Raw genomic sequence first — 18,810 nt, 5'->3', positions numbered from 1 at the left:
TCTACTTTTTTTTTCACACTTACTTATGTAGTGCAGTGTATTGTAACTGTCATTCTTCATCTGCCTTGGGCAGGACCTAATAGGCTTCTGTACCCGGCCGACCAGGAAGCCGTTGCTAGGCTTCCTGGTTACCATAGCAACAATTGGCATCCGCGGGGTGGTAGAGGGAGCCCCCTCCCTCTGTCAACCACTTCAATGTGTCGGACGGCACTGACTGGCGCATTAAAGGGGTTGAACGGCAGCAATCGGCGGTAACTGCGATCACCACAGTTGCAGCGGGAGGTCAGCTGTATATTATAGCTGACACCCCCTCAAGATGAAGCGCGCACAGCTCCTGTGCCAGCTTCATCTACATGATGGGTCTGGTACGTCGGATTGCGGTAAGTTACTTGCAATGCCGACGTACCAGACCAGTCATTTTGCGGGAAGGGGTTAGGGTATGTTCACACGAGGTCATTACGTCCGTAATTGACGGACGTATTTCGGCCGCAAGTCCCGGACCGAACGCAGTGCAGGGAGCCGGGCTCCTAGCATCATACTTATGTACGATGCTAGGAGTCCCTGCCTTGCTGCCGGACAACTGTCCCGTACTGTAATCATGTTTTAAACATACCCTTAAAGTAATGATGGACTGTTGTTTCTCTTTACTTAGTCGAGTGGTTCTTGCCATAATGTTGGTTAGAACAGTAGTTGAATATGACTAAACACTGTATTGAACTGTGTACCAATCCTACCTCTGTACAACACAAATGATGGTCTCAAACACATTATGAAGGCAAGAAATTCAACAAATTAACTCTACACAAGGCATACCTGCTAATTGAAAACCATTCCAGGCTGATTACCTCACGAAGCTGATTAAGAAAATGCTGAGTGTGCGCAACACCGTTCTCAAAGCAAAAGGGGGCTACTTTGACAAATCTAAAATATATATATATGGATAGAAATACTTGCAGGCTCAAAAAAAAGTTCTACAGCCAACGGTTTTAATGCAGTCATGTGAGGTCGATTAGTAGGATTTTACATGTTAAGGCTTCTCGCTTCCTAAATAAAGAAAAGTGTGAAGTGACACAACATATCTGACATTTCTCCCAGTACACTTGTCAGCTCATCTACCAATCCTAGACAACATTTCACTCACTTCAGACTGCTTTACATCTCAGTGCCCTTTAGAATAAGAGCATTCACTCTCTCAGTTTGAGGAGTGCTCGCTCCAAACACAGCATCAGAGATGTCAGTGAAGGTTGTGTTCAGCCGCATCCAGGCTATTACAGATGCAATTACTTCCTTCCGCATCCAAGCTGTCCGATTTCTGTCACCAGGATGGCAACCTGACATCTAAGACTCCTTTGCCTATGTGCTTTGCAAAATTAAACATTTCCATCAAATGCTATTTATACATTATTGCAGATCTGATAGAGGTAAACAAGTATAGAGTGCATAGGGCTTGCATGTCATTCTTCCAATACAGACAGCTATATATAGGGGAGGTAAAGGAAAACCTTGATTAAAAAGGATGATTTAAAGGAATACTTTCAGTTGTAAACATTTTATTGATATAAAAATATATATTTACATATCAACAGTTCACAAAACAACAATAAAAATACATTGTATTTCTTTACACCAGACACTGAGGAATGTTTAGTCTACTAAAACTCAAGCCTATATATCCATATGGAAAGCCTGCCACCTAGTGTTCCACCTAAAATAACACGAGCAAAAGAGAAAAAATACTTAATACCAATCAAAAAGGGCTTCTAACTTTTGTAAAATCATTTCTATGTTCAGGCAAACAGATTTCCTAAATCCTAAAGAGGGTTATACATCTTAGATAGCTGTCAGCCAAACACGTGCATGCATGTACTCAATGGGAGAGGGAAATAAGCCGCTGCCAGACACCTTTAGCAGTGGCTTATCTACCGTGAAAACAATAGAACGGGCATGTTAAAACCCAACATGCATGATCCTACTTTTACCCCGATATCTGCCGTGGTGGGGGGGGGGGTTGGCACACCCCTAAACACACTAGACTGTTGGCCGGTCCTGCTATAATCAGGCATCTAATGTGCTTAAAGAGGATCACTAGTTTATTAATGCCCTATCTCCTAACTAATGTAAAAGGTGATAAGATGCTAATAACTACAGAGTAATTTTTTTTCAAAAACTTTTATTATTTGCAAAATTGTGTACATTTTTCTAAATATGTTAATGTTGCTATAATAGCCAAATAGGAGGGGACTCTTTCTTTTCACTTTGGGCGGTGTCATGTTTTCTGTATGACGCTGCCCAATCAGCATACCGCTCCTCCCCCTTCCCTGCCCAGCAACACAGTGTGATCATATAGTATACAGCTTCTATTCCCGACTGTGTTTTCAACTGCCAATACTTCCAGTTGTTTCACAGCTAGAACTGCGATCCTGGTGCCATATGAAAGATTAGAATCTCATCTTTCATATGCCACCGGATCCACAGCCTGAGATATAGCTACTTGAAGTGATCCCCCTTCCCTCCAGCCTCAGTCTCTCACACTGTGTGAAGCAGCTTCATGCTGATTGGACAGTGTCAGAGGCTGTGAAGTGGCTCCACCTCAGGAGAATCGCTGTGGTTACCTCCCACTTGTCTAGTATAGCCTCATTTTAAAACTCATAACTTTAAAAATAATAAACGTTTTGGGACACAATTTTCACTACAATTATAAATGTGACAGTGCCTATTAGATTAGCTAGGAGATAGGGCATTACTAAATTAGTAACAGATCCTAGTTGTGTACAAGTAAAGTATTTTATTGATCTATCTAGTAAATTATCGTAAATGATCAGTGCCTAGATGAGCTGTGTACCTCATCATCATGATGGCCAGGAAGAATGCTCAAGGGCAGGTATAGTGGACAAAAAAATTGATCAAACAGCCCATGATATGGAGAAACTTGTGATTAATTTGTTCCATTGCAGAATTACTCTCGCATGAACAAATGTAAAATGGCCTTAGTTATTGGCGTTCAACTAGCAACAAGAAATGTATTAGACAATATACTAAGCAAGTGTATAAGAAATTGCTGAAAGTGAACCTGTACTTTTGTGAAGCCTCACAATAACAAGCTGCAAATAGCTCACGTCATTGGAACAGGAGTTGGACTCTAAACTGATCACTAGAATGAAGAGGCCTGTAACAACCTTAATGGGTTTACTTATGAAAAGAAAAAATAAATGGTGGTTATGAGCCGCTGTCTTCTAGTCGTCAGAAGGTGTCTAAGCTCACAGACCCCGAAAAATGAGAAATTGAACCCTCACTATAATTTCCTGCAACAGAATTTCAAAGTGTCATTCAAATTACTGTCTGGAAAATCATATTCTACAGTTGAGTAAAACTACATACAATTACTATTAAACTTCTGCTTCTGGAAAATACAATGGTTTTTTGTTTCTTTTTTTTTTTTAAACAGTCTAACCTCAACTTTAGTCAGATCAATTTGTGCCTTCCCTTCAATATTGAATTGGCAGTGAATAAAGTCCACCGTTAGGCTGGTGCTATATGAAGACCTTAGCTAATAAATGCAGAATTGGCAGCAAGAACTGAAGCCATGGATAGCAAACTCCAGCCTAAGTACTGTAATCTTTTGCATTGCGCCGGTTTACAGATGTGTACTATTCAATACTAAGGTTTGTTGCAATGTGGAAACACTGCTGCCTGTTTTGGGGCCCATGTAATTGTAAAGCCGAAGTCTAAGGGCTCGTTCACATCAGCATTCGCTTTCCGTTGATGGGTTCTTTCTGAGCTTTCCATCTGAGGAACCCACCAACGGAAAGTCAAATGGAAACCATAGCTTCCGTTTGCATTACCATTAACTTCAATGGTAATGCTTCCTTTGCTAATGGTTTCCGTTTGTCTTCGTTCCGAAATGGTACAGTCGACTACACAATGGATTCCGTCAAAACAACGGAACCATTACGGAACAGAGACAAACAGAAAACATTAGCAACCGAATCATTAAAATTCAAATCAATGGTGATGCAAACGGAAGCTATAGTTTCCATTTGCCTTTCTGTAGATGGTTTCCTTCGCGGAAAGCTCAGAAGGAACCCATCAACGGAAAGCGAACGCTGATGTGAACACACCTTACGTTGAGTTGTTTTTTTATTCACTACAAGAATGTTGAGGTTCCCTGCAAGAACAGAAAAGCAGTTTTATCATCTGATCAATTCGTTAGAACCAAAGATACCTGATTGGCCATCACCCTTCTCTTCACCACATAAACCTCTGTGTTTCTTCGCTATCTGGCCAGTGAAAAGTTTTATTCAAAAACAAATGAAATGTTAATATGTTGACAGTAATATATAGTGCCAACTCTAGAAGAAGCTTACTTGTAGATGGAATGGATGTATTTAATCTGAAGAGGAGGTATGGCAGGATGAAGTATCGGAATTCCATTAATTTCTGAGGAACTGTAGCAAAAAATATGCAAACAAAAAACATCAGAAGCCACAATACAGATTTGGTCTTCAGAGCATCTACAAAACTCCAGGCTGCAAAAAGATATCCAGGGACAAGTGCATATTTTACCAACTCGTGTCTCTGGAATATTTTTTTCCAGACGTAGAAAGGGTAATGGCGGTTATCAGAAAGCAGGTACTGGTGAACATATGTGAACTTCCAAACAAGAAGCAGAGAGATGCAAGCTAGGCCTGCATATAGGAGTGGATGTCTCCATACTGATTTAATGAAGTCTGTTATTTTCTGTATTGAGGCGAAAGCAGGAAATGAAAAGGCCAGAGTAAATGCAAAAAAGTAAAATAACTGGGGGAAATGGAGACAGGCTTCATGATTACTTCGGTCTCCTACTACAATCCCATTATTAACGATCATAAACCCAAGAAAACACAACACTAAGATGACATAAGGCCATGTTAATAGGACCAGAGTCAGAACGTTCTGGGGGCTCAGCAAATAGTGGGTGAGAAATTTTAAAGCGCTTATAGTCTCTAAAGAAGTCTTCTTAGAGGAATGCTTCTCATCATTCTTCTTCAACCGCGCTCTCCATGCTTCCATCACCCTTTCAGAAATAATGTTTCCAGCACAAAAAAAGATCCATATAATGTTTGTCTGACGAAAACACAAGGCGCAAAACCCAAGAAGAGCTGCACTTTTGTGATTTCCATACAAACACATTAAATAAGTAAAAAGGACAAAAAACGTGGAGCCAGGGTCGGTGTAGTATAGAAATGTAAAAAAATAAAGTGTGGGGAACAAATATAAAGTGAGGGTGCACAAGATTCTTCTTAATGCTGAAACCTGTGGAACACAAAAACAGATGTCAGACTGCTTTGTGAGATCGCAATGAGAAGTTATTTATTTCCTTACATTTATTTCTTTTTTCTGTGGGGTGCATTTTCAGGCCCATACATGGAAAAAGCAAATGATGAATTCATAGGATATGGAAAATAAGAACATTTTACATTCAACTTACATTTATAACCAATGAGAATATACAGTTAATACTACTGAATAAGACAGTGAACAGAATGTTGATGTCATATATATACACCATGAGGGCAATATAATGCTGTTAAAGGGGTTATGTGTGGAGCGAAAAGTATTGGCAGTGTACTCAATATACATTCCGGTCCCCCGTCACGCGGATTATGAGATTTTAATAGATTTTTATAGTGCTGGTGGGGGATCGGAAGGCTAGTTGCACAGCCTTCTTCGATGACGATACGACTCTTCGTCATGTGACCGGCCCCGCTGTACTCTATCGGTACTCTGTGTACTCTGGGGTACTTTTACTCGAGCAGTAGCAGTAGTACAGCAATTACATAGAGTACAGCGGGGCCAGTCACATGACGAAGAGTCATGTCGTCAACAAGGAAGACTGTGCAACTAGTCTTAGCATTAATGGACATGGGCTGCGTTGGAATTTTGGATTTCTGCACGTCCGGTCTCTGTTAATGAAAAAATCATATCTGCTAGTAAACACATATTAGGAAATTGCTATAAACTCTGTATTCTAATATGCTGAAAGCTGTTTCTCCAAGGTAGAGTTATACTTTAAGAGGTTGTACCACGTCAGGCAGGTTATAAAAGGAAGAATGGTGGGGGGTCTCACCTTTGGATACCCACCATTGATGATAACAATGGGCTCTTATTCCCCATTCTTAGGTTTAGAGCAGGACGAGCATATGCCATTTCTCTCGACAGAACTGAACGGGGGCATCGGAAATAGCAAAAAGCACTCATTGAAGTCTATAGGGCTAACACAAAAAGCCGAATAAGTGCATTTAACTATTTTTGACACCCCCATTTAAGTCTATGGAGAGGGACAGCACATGCTTGTACTGCTCTCCACCTGAAAATGGAGACTAAGGGCTCCTCGTTCACGGCAACAATGGGGTCCCAGAGGTCTTCCCGACACCATTCTTACTTTTATAACTTATCTGCTTGACGGGCTATGAAAATATAAAAAAGGTGTCGCCGTAGGACAACCCCTTTAAAAGTAGACACCAAGAAAATCCCCCTATGCAAGCAAAGGGATACCATAGCACGAGTGGTCTGCATTGCTCTGTGGCAAGCAGAGCTTCCTGAAGGAAGTCCCCATAAGTGCTCTAATAATTGAGACAGTCTAGAAAAGGGGTGGGCAAACTTTTTGACTCGCGGGCCACAATGGGTTCTAAAATTTGACAGAGGGGCCGGGCCAGGAGCATTTGGAGGGAGTGTTTGGGCCGGATATACTAAAGCATTAAATGTAGTGTGTGCAAACCTCATAGCACAGTAAGAACACTACAACCCAATTTATTAACTGTCTTTCAAATGTGAAAAATAGCCCTTATCAGTTAATAAATTTGTCGGCTGATATTGTACTCTTTGAAAACCGCAACATCTTCTTGGCATATCAGACATACAGCCGTTGATCGGACTTCAGTGAAGAAGTATTTTGTTGTCCACTCCTTATTAAACACTCGGCATTCGCTGTCCACTTTCCTTCTCTTTGGTCCGCTCATTTTCACAGAAGGGCTTAATGGTGACGTGAAACGAAGTGAAAATTAAAGTGAAATAAAGAGAAATACGCGCCACATTAACAACGGTCAATGTGTTTTGAGTGCGCCATCTATTGGGAAAACGTGGGCATTGCAGGGAAAGGGGAAAAAAAAGGCGGTTTTTACTACAATTTGGACAAGTTCGGCGGGCCGGATTAAAAAGCCTAACGGGCCGTATGTGGCCCGCGGGCCGTAGTTTGCCCATGTCTGGTCTAGAACATGATTTTAGTTGTAATTGAATGTTTGTTGCGTTATAGAGCCAGGGTCATTGGAGGATATACTAAGGCTCTCTGCAAAGCAATCTCCACATTCATCTCAGGACATTCACTACAAAGTGTTGGAAGACTAAGGCTCCAATATGGTTGCTAGGGGTAACAACATTTAAATACAGCAGAGTAGTTTGCATATATATCTACGACATGAAGTCAGGCTTGAAAAATTAAATTAAGCAATGGGAGCCCAACATCTGCTCATAGATACCTTGGTGTGGATCCTGCAAAGAATTAAATAGAACATATACAGGTTGCCAAGACTGAAAACGAGGTTAATAAATCTCAGCATTCCAGATGAGCAAACAACATTCTCACTCCATCCAAAGAGCCAGGCAGCAGGCTTCACTATGCCGACAGATGTCAGATACAGGCCAGGCAGAGTCGTGATCATCGGATCCCACTGGGAGCAAGAAGAATTGAAAACAACTTTAATTAGAAAAAATAAATAAATGTCTTGTTTTTTTTTCTTGAAAACAGAAAAAAAAAGGAACAAAATATCTCTAAAGGGCCATGTCAGGCAGACGATTCATGAGCTTTAAAAAGTGTAATGCTCAGGCTCTGGACAGTTTTTTTTACTTTAGCACTCTGCTAGAGATTAATGTCCCTGATATATGTAGGTTTGTGCAGAGTGCATTTTAATATCTGGTTCACACACAGTTTTTTTGACAAGTTTTTTTGCAGCCGAAACCGCCCGAAAATGCCTCCTATTGATTTCAATGGGAAGCGGAGGCGTCTTTTTCCCGCGAGCGGTAAAACCGTCTCACGGGATAAAGGAACATGCCCTATCTTCGGGCGTTTACGCCTCTGACCTCCCATTGACATCAATGGGAGGCAGAGAAAGCGGCGTGTAGGCAGAGCAAAATCTGACTCAAAATTCCAAACGGAATATTGAGGCAGAATTTCCACCTGCAAAAAACTCCGTGTGAACCCAGCCTAAGGCTGGGTACACACTGAGTTTTTGCAGGTGGAAAATCTGGCTCAAAATTCCAAACGGAATTTTGAGGCAGATTTTGCTCCGCCGACACGCCGATTTTCGCCCGCAGTCATTGAGCGCCACGGGCAAAAAAGCCGTGAAATACGCTTTCTTTGCCTTTCATTGATGTTAATGGGAGGTCAGAGACGTAAACGCCCGAAGATAGGGCATGTCCCTTCTTTTTCCCACAAGCCGGTTTTTCCGCTCGCGGGGAAAAAAACGCCTCCGCCTCCCATTGAAATCAATGGGAGGCATTTTCGGCCGTTTTTTCCGACACTGTTTCCGCGTCAAAAAAACTCCATGTGAACTGGTCCTAAGGGTCTTGGCATTTCTACTATCCCATAACACATATGCATAGCCAGTGGATAAACACCAGCAGGCCACCACAGTTCATCTTCAGACTGATGATCTGCCTGTATGACGTGGCCCTTAGCTGTGATAGTAAAACCATTACACACTTAGGATATGGATGCCTTTGACATGAAAAATAATACATTTTTACACGTTAGTGGTTACTGGAAGTAAAAAAAATGCTCTCTCTTTACACTGATGGCCTATGTGATTCCCTCTTTGCTCTCCTCTCTATCTACACCCTGATACCGACAGCCTGTGTGATCTGCCCGGTGTGATCTTGCATGACCAAGAAAACAGCGTTTAATTCCCCCAGAGCAGCGGTCTCAAATGCCACTCTCTGCTTTGAGTGACGGCTCTGGAGGCCAACCAGGAGACCGCTAAAGCTGTCACACAGAGCAGAGGGGTGGGGCTGGTTTTGTTACAATGTCCTCCTCCTCCTATTTATTGCACAGTCAGCAATTTTAAAGCCTCAAAACCGATGAGATTCCCTTTAATTCTACCTTTCTTGGCTCCTGCTGCCTCCCGGGCCACTTTGTAATTTCTGACCATGTAAGATGAAAACAGCGTAGCTCGTTTAGCTACGCAGTTTCCGTAACTCCCATTCACTTCTATGGGAGTTATGAAAACAGCGTAGCTCAGCGAGCTACGCTGTTTTCTAAATTTCCGATCATGTAATAAGGAAGTGGCCCAGGAGGCAGCAGGAACCGAGAAAGGTAGAACGGGGTTTAGGGGGCCCCGTTCTAGAGATAGATGCAGGTCCTACATTTATGGCGTATCCTGTGGACACGCCATAAACGTCCCTGATGGGAATACCCCTTTAAGGCTGCCTGGAGGTCAGCATTGAAGTGAAGTTTTTGTACCAGTATGATGAAGACAAAATATATACAAAATAATTCTCTTCAACTGGCATCAATGGATATTCTCGGTTAGAAAAGAATACAAAACTGACTTGTAAGTAAAGATAACCTCCTGAAGAAAAATCTTATTGATGACAGACAATCTGCTGCTATAACTTTGTTTTTATATAAATTTCCCAAGAAACTTCCAGTAGCAGATACACACCTTTCAGTATCAAATCTACAAAACACGCACAAACACACAAACTTCGAGTAGTTTTAGATTTCCAATAATCTGGAATTTCCCAGGTATGCTGGATTATCAGGATTTTACCGTATAGGAGTTATCTATCTATGTAGAAGTAATTACAAAAGTAAGTTTAGACCAGGGGTCTCAAGAACGCGAGCCGCATGCGGCCCCTGAGGCTGTCATCTGCGGCCCGCGGGACACAGAGCCGCCAGTATCGGCTCTGCTCCGGGACTCTGTGGAATTCCCTGACATCGCTGTCCATATATAGACAGTGTTGTCAGGGTCTTCCCCAGAGCGGAGTCCCAGGCAGAGCGCTAGAACAGGCTTTACTCCGGGACTCTGTGGAATTCCCCGACATCGCTGTCCATATATGGACAGTGTTGTCACTGTCTTCCCCAGAGCGGAGTCCCGGGCAGAGCGCTAGTATAGGCTCTGCTCCGGGACTCGGTGGAATCCCCGGACATTGCTGTCCACATATGAACAGCGATGTCTAGGGCTTCCCCAGAACTGGACAGTGATGTCAGGAGCACAGCTGGAGTCCCATGCAGACTGCTAGAAGCGGCTCTGCTCCGGGACTCCAGTTCTGGGCAAGCCCCTGACATCCCTGTCCATATATGGCACTGTGGCAGGATCTACAAAGGGCACTGTGGCAGCATCTACAGAGGGCACTGTGGCAGCATCTACAGAGGGCACTGTGGCAGCATCTACAGAGGGCACTGTGGCAGCATCTACAGAGGGCACTGTGGCAGCATCTAGGGGTGTTTGGTGGTATCTACAGAGGGCACTGTGACATTATATATGGGTGGATGTGTGGCAGTATCTACAGAGGGCACTGTGGCATTATCTAGGGGTGTGTGGCATTATCTACAGTGGGAACTGTGGCATTATCTACTGAGGGCACTGTGGCAGTTTCTACAGAGGGCACTGTGGCAGTATCTACAGAGGGCACTGTGGCAGTATCTACAGAGGGCACTGTGGCAGTATCTACAGAGGGCACTGTGGCAGTATCTACAGAGGGCACTGTGGCAGTATCTACAGAGGGCTCTGTGGCAGTATCTACAGAGGGCTCTGTGGCAGTATCTACAGAGGGCTCTGTGGCAGTATCTACAGAGGGCTCTGTGGCAGTATCTACAGAGGGCTCTGTGGCAGTATCTACAGAGGGCTCTGTGGCAGTATCTACAGAGGGCTCTGTGGTACCATCTTAAAAGGGGCTGCCGAATCTTGATATTTGTGTGTCTGCCAAACGCTGCCAACTGAGGCGCCGGACGGCATTTGGCGACACAAACTGAAAAACTGGATTGTTGAAATGCGCCCCGTCAACTTCTAATTTTTTCTATATGTGGCCCACTTACCCGGCCGAGTTTGAGCTCCCTGGTTTAGACTGATGCTCCAGGGTAGTTATGACCACAAAAACAAACTTGTTTCCAGCAGTACAAAGTTCCTTCCGAGAAAAAGCGATCCTGTGTCTCAAAGCTTTCATCTTATTTATTTCCTTTGGATGTCCTTCTTGATTTGATGGGGCTCCAGAGAGTAAGATAGCAGAAGCTTTTAAACACAGTAACACATACCAGCTCTAGAGATCTAGAAAATATATCTACACAAACATGGAAGTACCAATGTTTAGGCAGGAAAACCCCCTGTCTTATGCCTCTACATTCATAAATATTCATTTCATATTCATTGGGAGAGCTTTTCAGAAATCTACAAACAGAAATTGTCCACATTAATGTGTCTGAAACTATTAAATCACAGTCATGCACTTACCAGTCAGTGTATAAAACAGCAACTGTGTGGGCGCCGGGTGCTGCAGGCCCGAGAATTAGTCTAAATATATGTTTTTTGTCATAACAGTGCATTCCATCTTCGCTGTACTGTCTATGCCCTCAGTACACTGGCCATTGAAGCACCATTCCTCTTGTCACAATAGTTCATCTCATAGTAATTGACAACCATTTATTTTTATAAATATTTATGAACTGAACATGAAGTTGCTTTGTTCTTAAAGTGAATCTCCAGACAACAAGTGTTAATTGATAAAATACATCAAATAAGTGCATGTAATATTCAAGCTGCCTTATTTCTTTAACCCCTTAAAGGCTATGTAAACCATTGAACACATTTTTTTATTTATTTTTTAATAAAACAACATATTAGAGGATTTAAAACAACTTTTTAATTGGATTTTATTAATAAAATGTACATTTTCAGATACAGCATCTATGTATCCTGGATACATAGAAGCTGTATTTTGCGCTCAAACCTGACTCAGGTCAGCGGCACTGGCGGCTTCGGTGACAGCGGGACATGCAGGATGCAGCTGTTACCAATCACATCAAAACTCATGACTTTGATGTGATCGATAACAGGTGGATTCTGCGTGACCCACTGTCACCGAAGCAGTCAGTCGCACTGACCTGATGTATTCAGGTTTAAGCGCAAAAATACAGCTTCTATATATCCAGGATACATAGATGCTGTATCTGAAAAAGTAAAAAAAATAAAAAGAAATGTAATAAAACAATTGTTCAAAAGTTTAAATAGCCTTTAACCCCTTAATGACCAGCCTATTTTAGACCTTAATGACCAGCCTATGTTAGACCTTAATGACAAGCCATCTTTTACGTTTTTCCATCGTCTCATTCAAAGAGCTATAACTTTTTTATTTTTGCGTCGACATAGCTGTATAAGGTCTTGTTTTCTATGGGACAAGTTGTAACTTTTAATAGCACCATTTTGGGGTACATAGAATTTATTGATTAACTTTTATTTACTTTTTTGGGGGGAATAGAAAAAAACCTGCAATTTTGCCACATATATATGAATATATATGTGTATGTATATACACTACCGTTCAAAAGTTTAGGGTCACTTAGAAATTCCCTTATTTTTGCAAGAAAAGCACAGTTTTTTTCAATTAAGATAACATTATATTAATCAGAAATACACTCTATACATTGTTAATGTGCTAAATGACTATTCTAGCTGCAAACGTCTGGTTTTTAATGCAATATCTACATAGGTGTATAGAGGCCCATTTCCAGCAACCATCACTCCAGTGTTCTAATGGTACATTGTGAAAAAAAGAGCTTTCATATGAAACTCGACAGTCTATTCTTGTTATTAGAAATGAAGGCTATTCCATGCGAGAAATTGCCAAGAAACTGAAGATTTCCTACAACGGTGTGTACTACTCCCTTCAGAGGACAGCACAAACAGGCTCTAACCAGAGTAGAAAGAGAAATGGGAGGCCCCGCTGCACAACTGAGCAACAAGACAAGTACATTAGAGTCTCTAGTTTGAGAAATAGACGCCTCACAGGTCCTCAACTGGCAGCTTCATTAAATAGTACCCGCAAAATGCCAGTGTCAATGTCTACAGTGAAGAGGCGACTCCGGGATGCTGGCCTTCATGGCAGAGTGGCAAAGAAAAAGCCATATCTGAGACTGGCTAATAAAAGGAAAAGATGAATATGGGCAAAAGCACACAGACATTGGACAGAGGAAGATTGGAAAAAAGTGTTATGGACAGACGAATCGAAGTTTGAGGTGTTTGGATCACACAGAAGAACATTTGTGAGACGCAGAACAACTGAAAACATGCTGGAAGAGTGCCTGACGCCATCTGTCAAGCATGGTGGAGGTAATGTGATGGTCTGGGGTTGCTTTGGTGCTGGTAAAGTGGGAGATTTGTACAAGGTAAAAGGGATTTTGAATAAGGAAGGCTATCACTCCATTTTGCAACGCCATGCCATACCCTGTGGACAGCGCTTGATTGGAGCCAATTTCATCCTACAACAGGACAATGACCCAAAGCACACCTCCAAATTATGCAAGAACTATTTAGGGAAGAAGCAGGCAGCTGGTATTCTATCTGTAATGAAGTGGCCAGCGCAGTCACCAGATCTCAACCCCATAGAGCTGTTGTGGGAGCAGCTTGACCGTATGGTACGCAAGAAGTGCCCATCAAGCCAATCCAACTTGTGGGAGGGCCTTCAGGATGTACGGGGTGAAATTTCTCCCGATTACCTCAGCAAATTAACAGCTATAATGCCAAAGGTCTGTAATGCTGCAAATGGAGCATTCTTTGACGAAAGCAAAGTTTGAAGGAGAAAATTATTATTTCAAATAAAAATCATTATTTCTAACCTTGTCAATGTCTTGACTATATTTTCTAGTCATTTTGCAACTCATTTGATAAATAGAAGTGTGAGTTTTCATGGAAAACACAAAATGGTCTGTGTGACCCCACACTTTTGAACAGTAGTGTATATATACATATATATATATATATATGTGTATGTATGTATGTATATATGTGTGTGTGTGTGTGTGTGTGTATATATATATATATACACACACACACACACACACACACACACACACGTTAGGAGCTTTTAATATCCCAGAATCCACTGCCAATTTGTCCACAACACCCTTTCTGGGATTTCCTCTCCTGGAGGAGCCCCTGACATCACTGTCCTTAAATGTCCATCACTTATAAAATGTGTTCAAAGTGCTGTCCATTGTGTTGGATTGTCAATGCAACCCTCTTCTCCCACTCTTCACACACTGATAGCAACACCGCAGAAGAAATGCTAGCACAGGCTTCCAGTATCCGTAGTTTCAGTTGCTGCACATCTCGTATCTTCACAGCATAGACAATTGCCTTCAGATGACCCCAAAGATAAAAGTCTAAGGGGGTCAGATCGGGAGGCATTTCTTCTGTGGTGTTGCTATCAGTGTGTGAAGAGTGGGAGAAGAGGGTTGCATTGACAATCCAACACAATGGGCAGCACTTTGAACACATTTTATAAGTGGTCAGAAACTTGTAAATAACTCATGAAAGAATAAAGTAACGTTAAAACCAAGCACACCATTGTTTTTCTTGTGAAATTCTCGATAAGTTTGATGTGTCACATGACCCTCTTCCCATTGAAAAAACTAACGTTGGATACAAAATGCCCGCCATGGTCAACACCCAGCTTGAAATGTTTCGCCCCTCCCATATACTAATGTGCCACAAACAGGAAGTTAATATCACCAACCATTCCATTTAGGTGTATCCATTTAAATGGCCCACCCTGTATATCAGCGAAGACAAGCAAAAGTTAAGGTGTATCTAAAATTATTCAGGAAAAATTTTAAATACAAATGTGAATATGTGATTTTAGGTGATGTTTTTTGACATCTGGTCCATGCCCCTGGGTAAACGCACCTGAATACATATTTGGCAACTTCTGCCGACTTCAGCAATACCAAATATGTGTGCATTTCTTACACGCTGGACGCAAGCTGGAGCTTACAGTGAATGGTGCGCAAACTGGCTTTTGGAGAGCAATTTACCAAAGTTAGTTTGCGGACACCATACCACTATTACAGATGTTGTGAAGTGCTAAAACACGATTAAAGGGGTTGTTCAGTCCCAAAAAAAAAGAAGGGAAATAAAAAATAAAAAATAAAAATCGATGGCCTGTGCTCGGGATAGGCCATCGTCGGATCGGTCAGTTTCCGGCTCCCGGCAGCAAACCCCCCCGATCATCTGTTTTTAAGGGGCCGCATTGCTCATACGAGCACTTCTTTCCCCTCATTCCTGTCACTGCTCACACTGTGAATCGCCGATACACTTGTGGCGGCGGTTCTCAGCATTACAGTCTGTTCACTTCAATGGGAGAAGGCTGTAATACTGTGAACCACCGCTACAAGTGTGTCTGCGATTCATAGTGTGAACAGTGACAGAAATTAAGGGAAAGCAGTGCCCATACGGGTGCTGCGGCCCCTTCAAAACAGCTGATCTGCGGGGGTCCCCGACCGATCAGATATTGATGGCCTATCCTGAGGATAGTCCACCAATTTCTGGGTACTGGAAAACCCCTTTAACACCCACAAAATGACTCTTATGGAAATTAGATCCCCCCTCAGAGAATTTATTTAATTTAACGACATATAATAGATTTGAAAATCTGCCATGTAAAAAGTCTGCAGCATGCCTTGTACCGTAATCTGATGCAGGGAATCCGCCACATGTAACATCTAAGGCTGGGACTACATGGGGACTTTGGACGCGACAGAGGTCGCACAGCCAAAGATCACTATGTCCCATAGCCTACACCGCAAGCAATGTAAGTCAATGTGGTCGCGATATGACCTGCAGGTAACTGCGACATGACAGGTTGGATTTCTTGCAACTGTCATGTTGCGGCAACTTGCAGGTTGCAGCACAACCACAATGGCTTTTATTACTTGCAATGTAGGCTACAGGGCATATCGATCTTTCACCGGTTAACCTGTGTCGCAGCCAAAATCGCCGTGTAGCAGATAGATATATAGACAGACAGACAAATGAATATATTTATTGAAGAAAAAGAAAAAAAAAAAGAAGAAAATGAAAAAAAGAGCGTGCGTGTGTTTTTTACATTACTTACTTTTCTCCCTCTCTGGCAGTCTGCCAGAGAGGGAGAAAGATACAACTGGAAAAGTTTGTTATTTACGAACAAACTTTTCTGTGTGGTCTCTGGATGAAGCTCAGTGATACTGCAGTCTTTGTGCAAGTGCCGCAGGGAGGGGTAATGTGACAGGCTGTCACATCGATCACATGACCGGAGACTGGGTCTCCGTGTCAAAGCTCCGTGATACAACTGTATCTAGACAACTGTATCACAGAGCTCCTCACTGTTGGCGCATAAGCTCCGATGGAAGGAGCAATGTCATCTCTATGACAGGTTGTCACAACGATCACACGATTGAAGACCACGCTGAGTGGTCTTCGGTTGAAGCTTCATGATACAGCTGTTTAGAGACAGCTGTAACACGGAGCTAAATGCCGCTGGGGAGCGGTAAACCAGCTAATTCTGTGGGACGTTCTGGAACACCCTTGCAGAGTTAAAGAGGCTCTGGTACCACATTATAAGTGCCCTATCTGGTACATGATGTGATCGTTATGACCTATTTTAGATTTATGCTAATGACTTTCTTAATGGACAACTGGGCGTGTTTTACTTTTTGACCAAGTGGGCGATGTGGAGGGAAGTGTATAACGCTGACCAATCCGTGACCAATCAGCGTCATACACTTCTCTCCATTCATTTATACAGCACATAGTGACCTAGCTAGATCACTATGTGCTGTGTAAATGAATGGAAAAATGATAGTTTTTCTAAATAAAAAAACACTGCTGTAATCTACATTCCAGCGCCGATCACATTATGTAGAAGATAAGGCACTTATAATCTGGTGACAGAGCCTCTTTAAGTGTGGACTGCCCAGACATTTATAGTCTATTTGCGGTCCGCAAATGGTTAAAGTTGCCAAGTATGTTTTCTAATTCAATATGGCTTGGAAAATTGTTCCCATAATTTATTTTTTATCTAAGCACTAAATTCTATGGAAAAGGAAAATGAATATGCTGGAATACAAGCAACTGGATGACTTGTACATCACAGACCAAAACAACTACAGGAAAGAGAAACTGCATGTAGTCATTTGTTATCGTTACCTGATTAAAGTGTCCTTGACAATATTGCTGAGCTTGGGGGATGTGAAAGATTTCATCCATATACGGATCCCGCTGCTCTCGGGTCACTCTCGAAAACAGCAAACTGGACAGCAAAAAACATCCACTGAACAGAGCAGAGAAATAGTAACCTTCCAACTTGTCCATGTTTCCCTCAGTTACAAAAACCCTGTAAAAGAAAAAAGTTGGAAAACTCGTGGAATTAAGTGCCAAACAAGGTACAGAGTAGCAATCGCTGCGTTTCCCATAACGGCGCATGTTAATAGTGAAATATGGCACAACTACTAAACTATGTCTGGTTGTACCTCCCACAGCACACCACTACTTTACTATCCTGAAAAAAGTTGTGTAAAACAGTCGCAGAGTGCAGCTTGTAAGAAACACCCCTTTTTTTTCCCCAAAAAGATTACAAAGACGTCGTACAAAAAGGGCTCGGGGCTTGCTAATTATGGTGATCAGATTGAACTGGCGTGATTGCATTAATAACTGGGCCTCATTATATTAAACTTCTGCCTCCTGGACCAGGGAAGAGGACTGAAGCAAAGAGGGAGCCCATAAACTTGTCCACAGCTCACACTGTTAAGTTCACGTTACTGAGGATCTGCCATTGAAGTACAAGACATTGGATTTCCCCATGACTTAAAGGGAATGTGTCACTAGAAATTATTTTATTTTTTTAGTTAAACAATCATTATTTGAGTGATTACACATTGTTTTAATTTTTTCAGAACTCAGGAAGTATTATAAATTAGATTCTAATTTATAACATTTCCATGTGCTGGTCACTAGAGGGAGCAGTTCCCAAAATTGCAGCATGGTCAATGTGGTAAAGCAACCTCATTGCTTTATGCTGCAAATCGCTCTAGTGTCTTCACACAACCCCCCCTCCCTTATTCTGGCTAGTGCCAGGAGAAGGAGGGGGTTTAATCTTCAAACCTCCTACACTGTGTGCCGCCATTTTCTGAGCGAATGCACAGTGTAGGAGGATTAGATACAGTGCTAAGCAGACAGTATAACACTAACATACACGAACATAATACACACATCACATACACAAACATAACTTACCTGCTCCTGCCGCCGCTGCCGCCTCCACTCCTATTCCTTGCGCCTTCGCTTCCTTGAACATATGGCCGGAAGCCGCGCCGGAAGTTGTCATCTGACTTTCCGGCAGCAGCTTCTGGTCCACATGAAAATGGCGCCGGATTTCGCTCTGCTAACGAGCTTTGTTTTGGTCTGTGTGGGAGCGACACATGCGCCGTTCCCACACAGACAGCGTACGCTGCAGTGAATGGAACGGCTCCTGTTCGCATTCTCCATGGTGATGTATGTTGCGTATTCCATCTCTGTATGTATCGTTAATCGACACATACAGAGATGAAAAAAAAAATGGCAGCCCCCATAGAGAAGTAAAAGTAAGAAAAAAAAATAATAAGTAGAACACAAATAAATACAATTTATTTTAATATCACACTAAAAGCAATATTATAAAAAAAATAAAAACATTTCATGACACCTTCCCCTTAAAGAGGACCGGTCTGTTTTTTTGGACCTACCCTTGTCCCGCTACAGCCCTTGCTCC

At 42.3% G+C, this 18,810-nt stretch overlaps 2 protein-coding genes across 3 annotated transcripts in view; one reads left to right on the top strand and one right to left on the bottom strand.

The window, feature by feature from the left end:
- The window catches only part of TPRKB (TP53RK binding protein), a 138,435-nt gene that overhangs the window by 76,926 nt on the left and 42,699 nt on the right, over window positions 1–18,810 (top strand). The gene's annotated exons all lie outside the window — the stretch shown is intronic.
- The window catches only part of ALG10 (ALG10 alpha-1,2-glucosyltransferase), a 28,083-nt gene continuing 13,114 nt past the window's right edge, over window positions 3,842–18,810 (bottom strand). For both annotated transcript variants that reach the window (XM_075857235.1, XM_075857236.1), the window contains exons 2-4: window positions 17,211–17,397; window positions 7,515–7,706; window positions 3,842–5,292 (exon numbers count right to left, since the gene is read on the bottom strand). In XM_075857235.1, coding sequence (XP_075713350.1) covers window positions 4,246–5,292; window positions 7,515–7,706; window positions 17,211–17,375 — 1,404 coding nt within the window. In that variant the 5' untranslated portion in view covers window positions 17,376–17,397 and the 3' untranslated portion in view covers window positions 3,842–4,245. The remainder of the gene's footprint in view (window positions 5,293–7,514; window positions 7,707–17,210; window positions 17,398–18,810) is intronic.

The sequence above is a fragment of the Rhinoderma darwinii genome, chromosome 3 (assembly GCF_050947455.1).
Source record: "Rhinoderma darwinii isolate aRhiDar2 chromosome 3, aRhiDar2.hap1, whole genome shotgun sequence".
NCBI classification, from domain to species: domain Eukaryota; kingdom Metazoa; phylum Chordata; class Amphibia; order Anura; family Rhinodermatidae; genus Rhinoderma; species Rhinoderma darwinii.
This window is presented reverse-complemented; position numbering and strand designations above follow the sequence as displayed.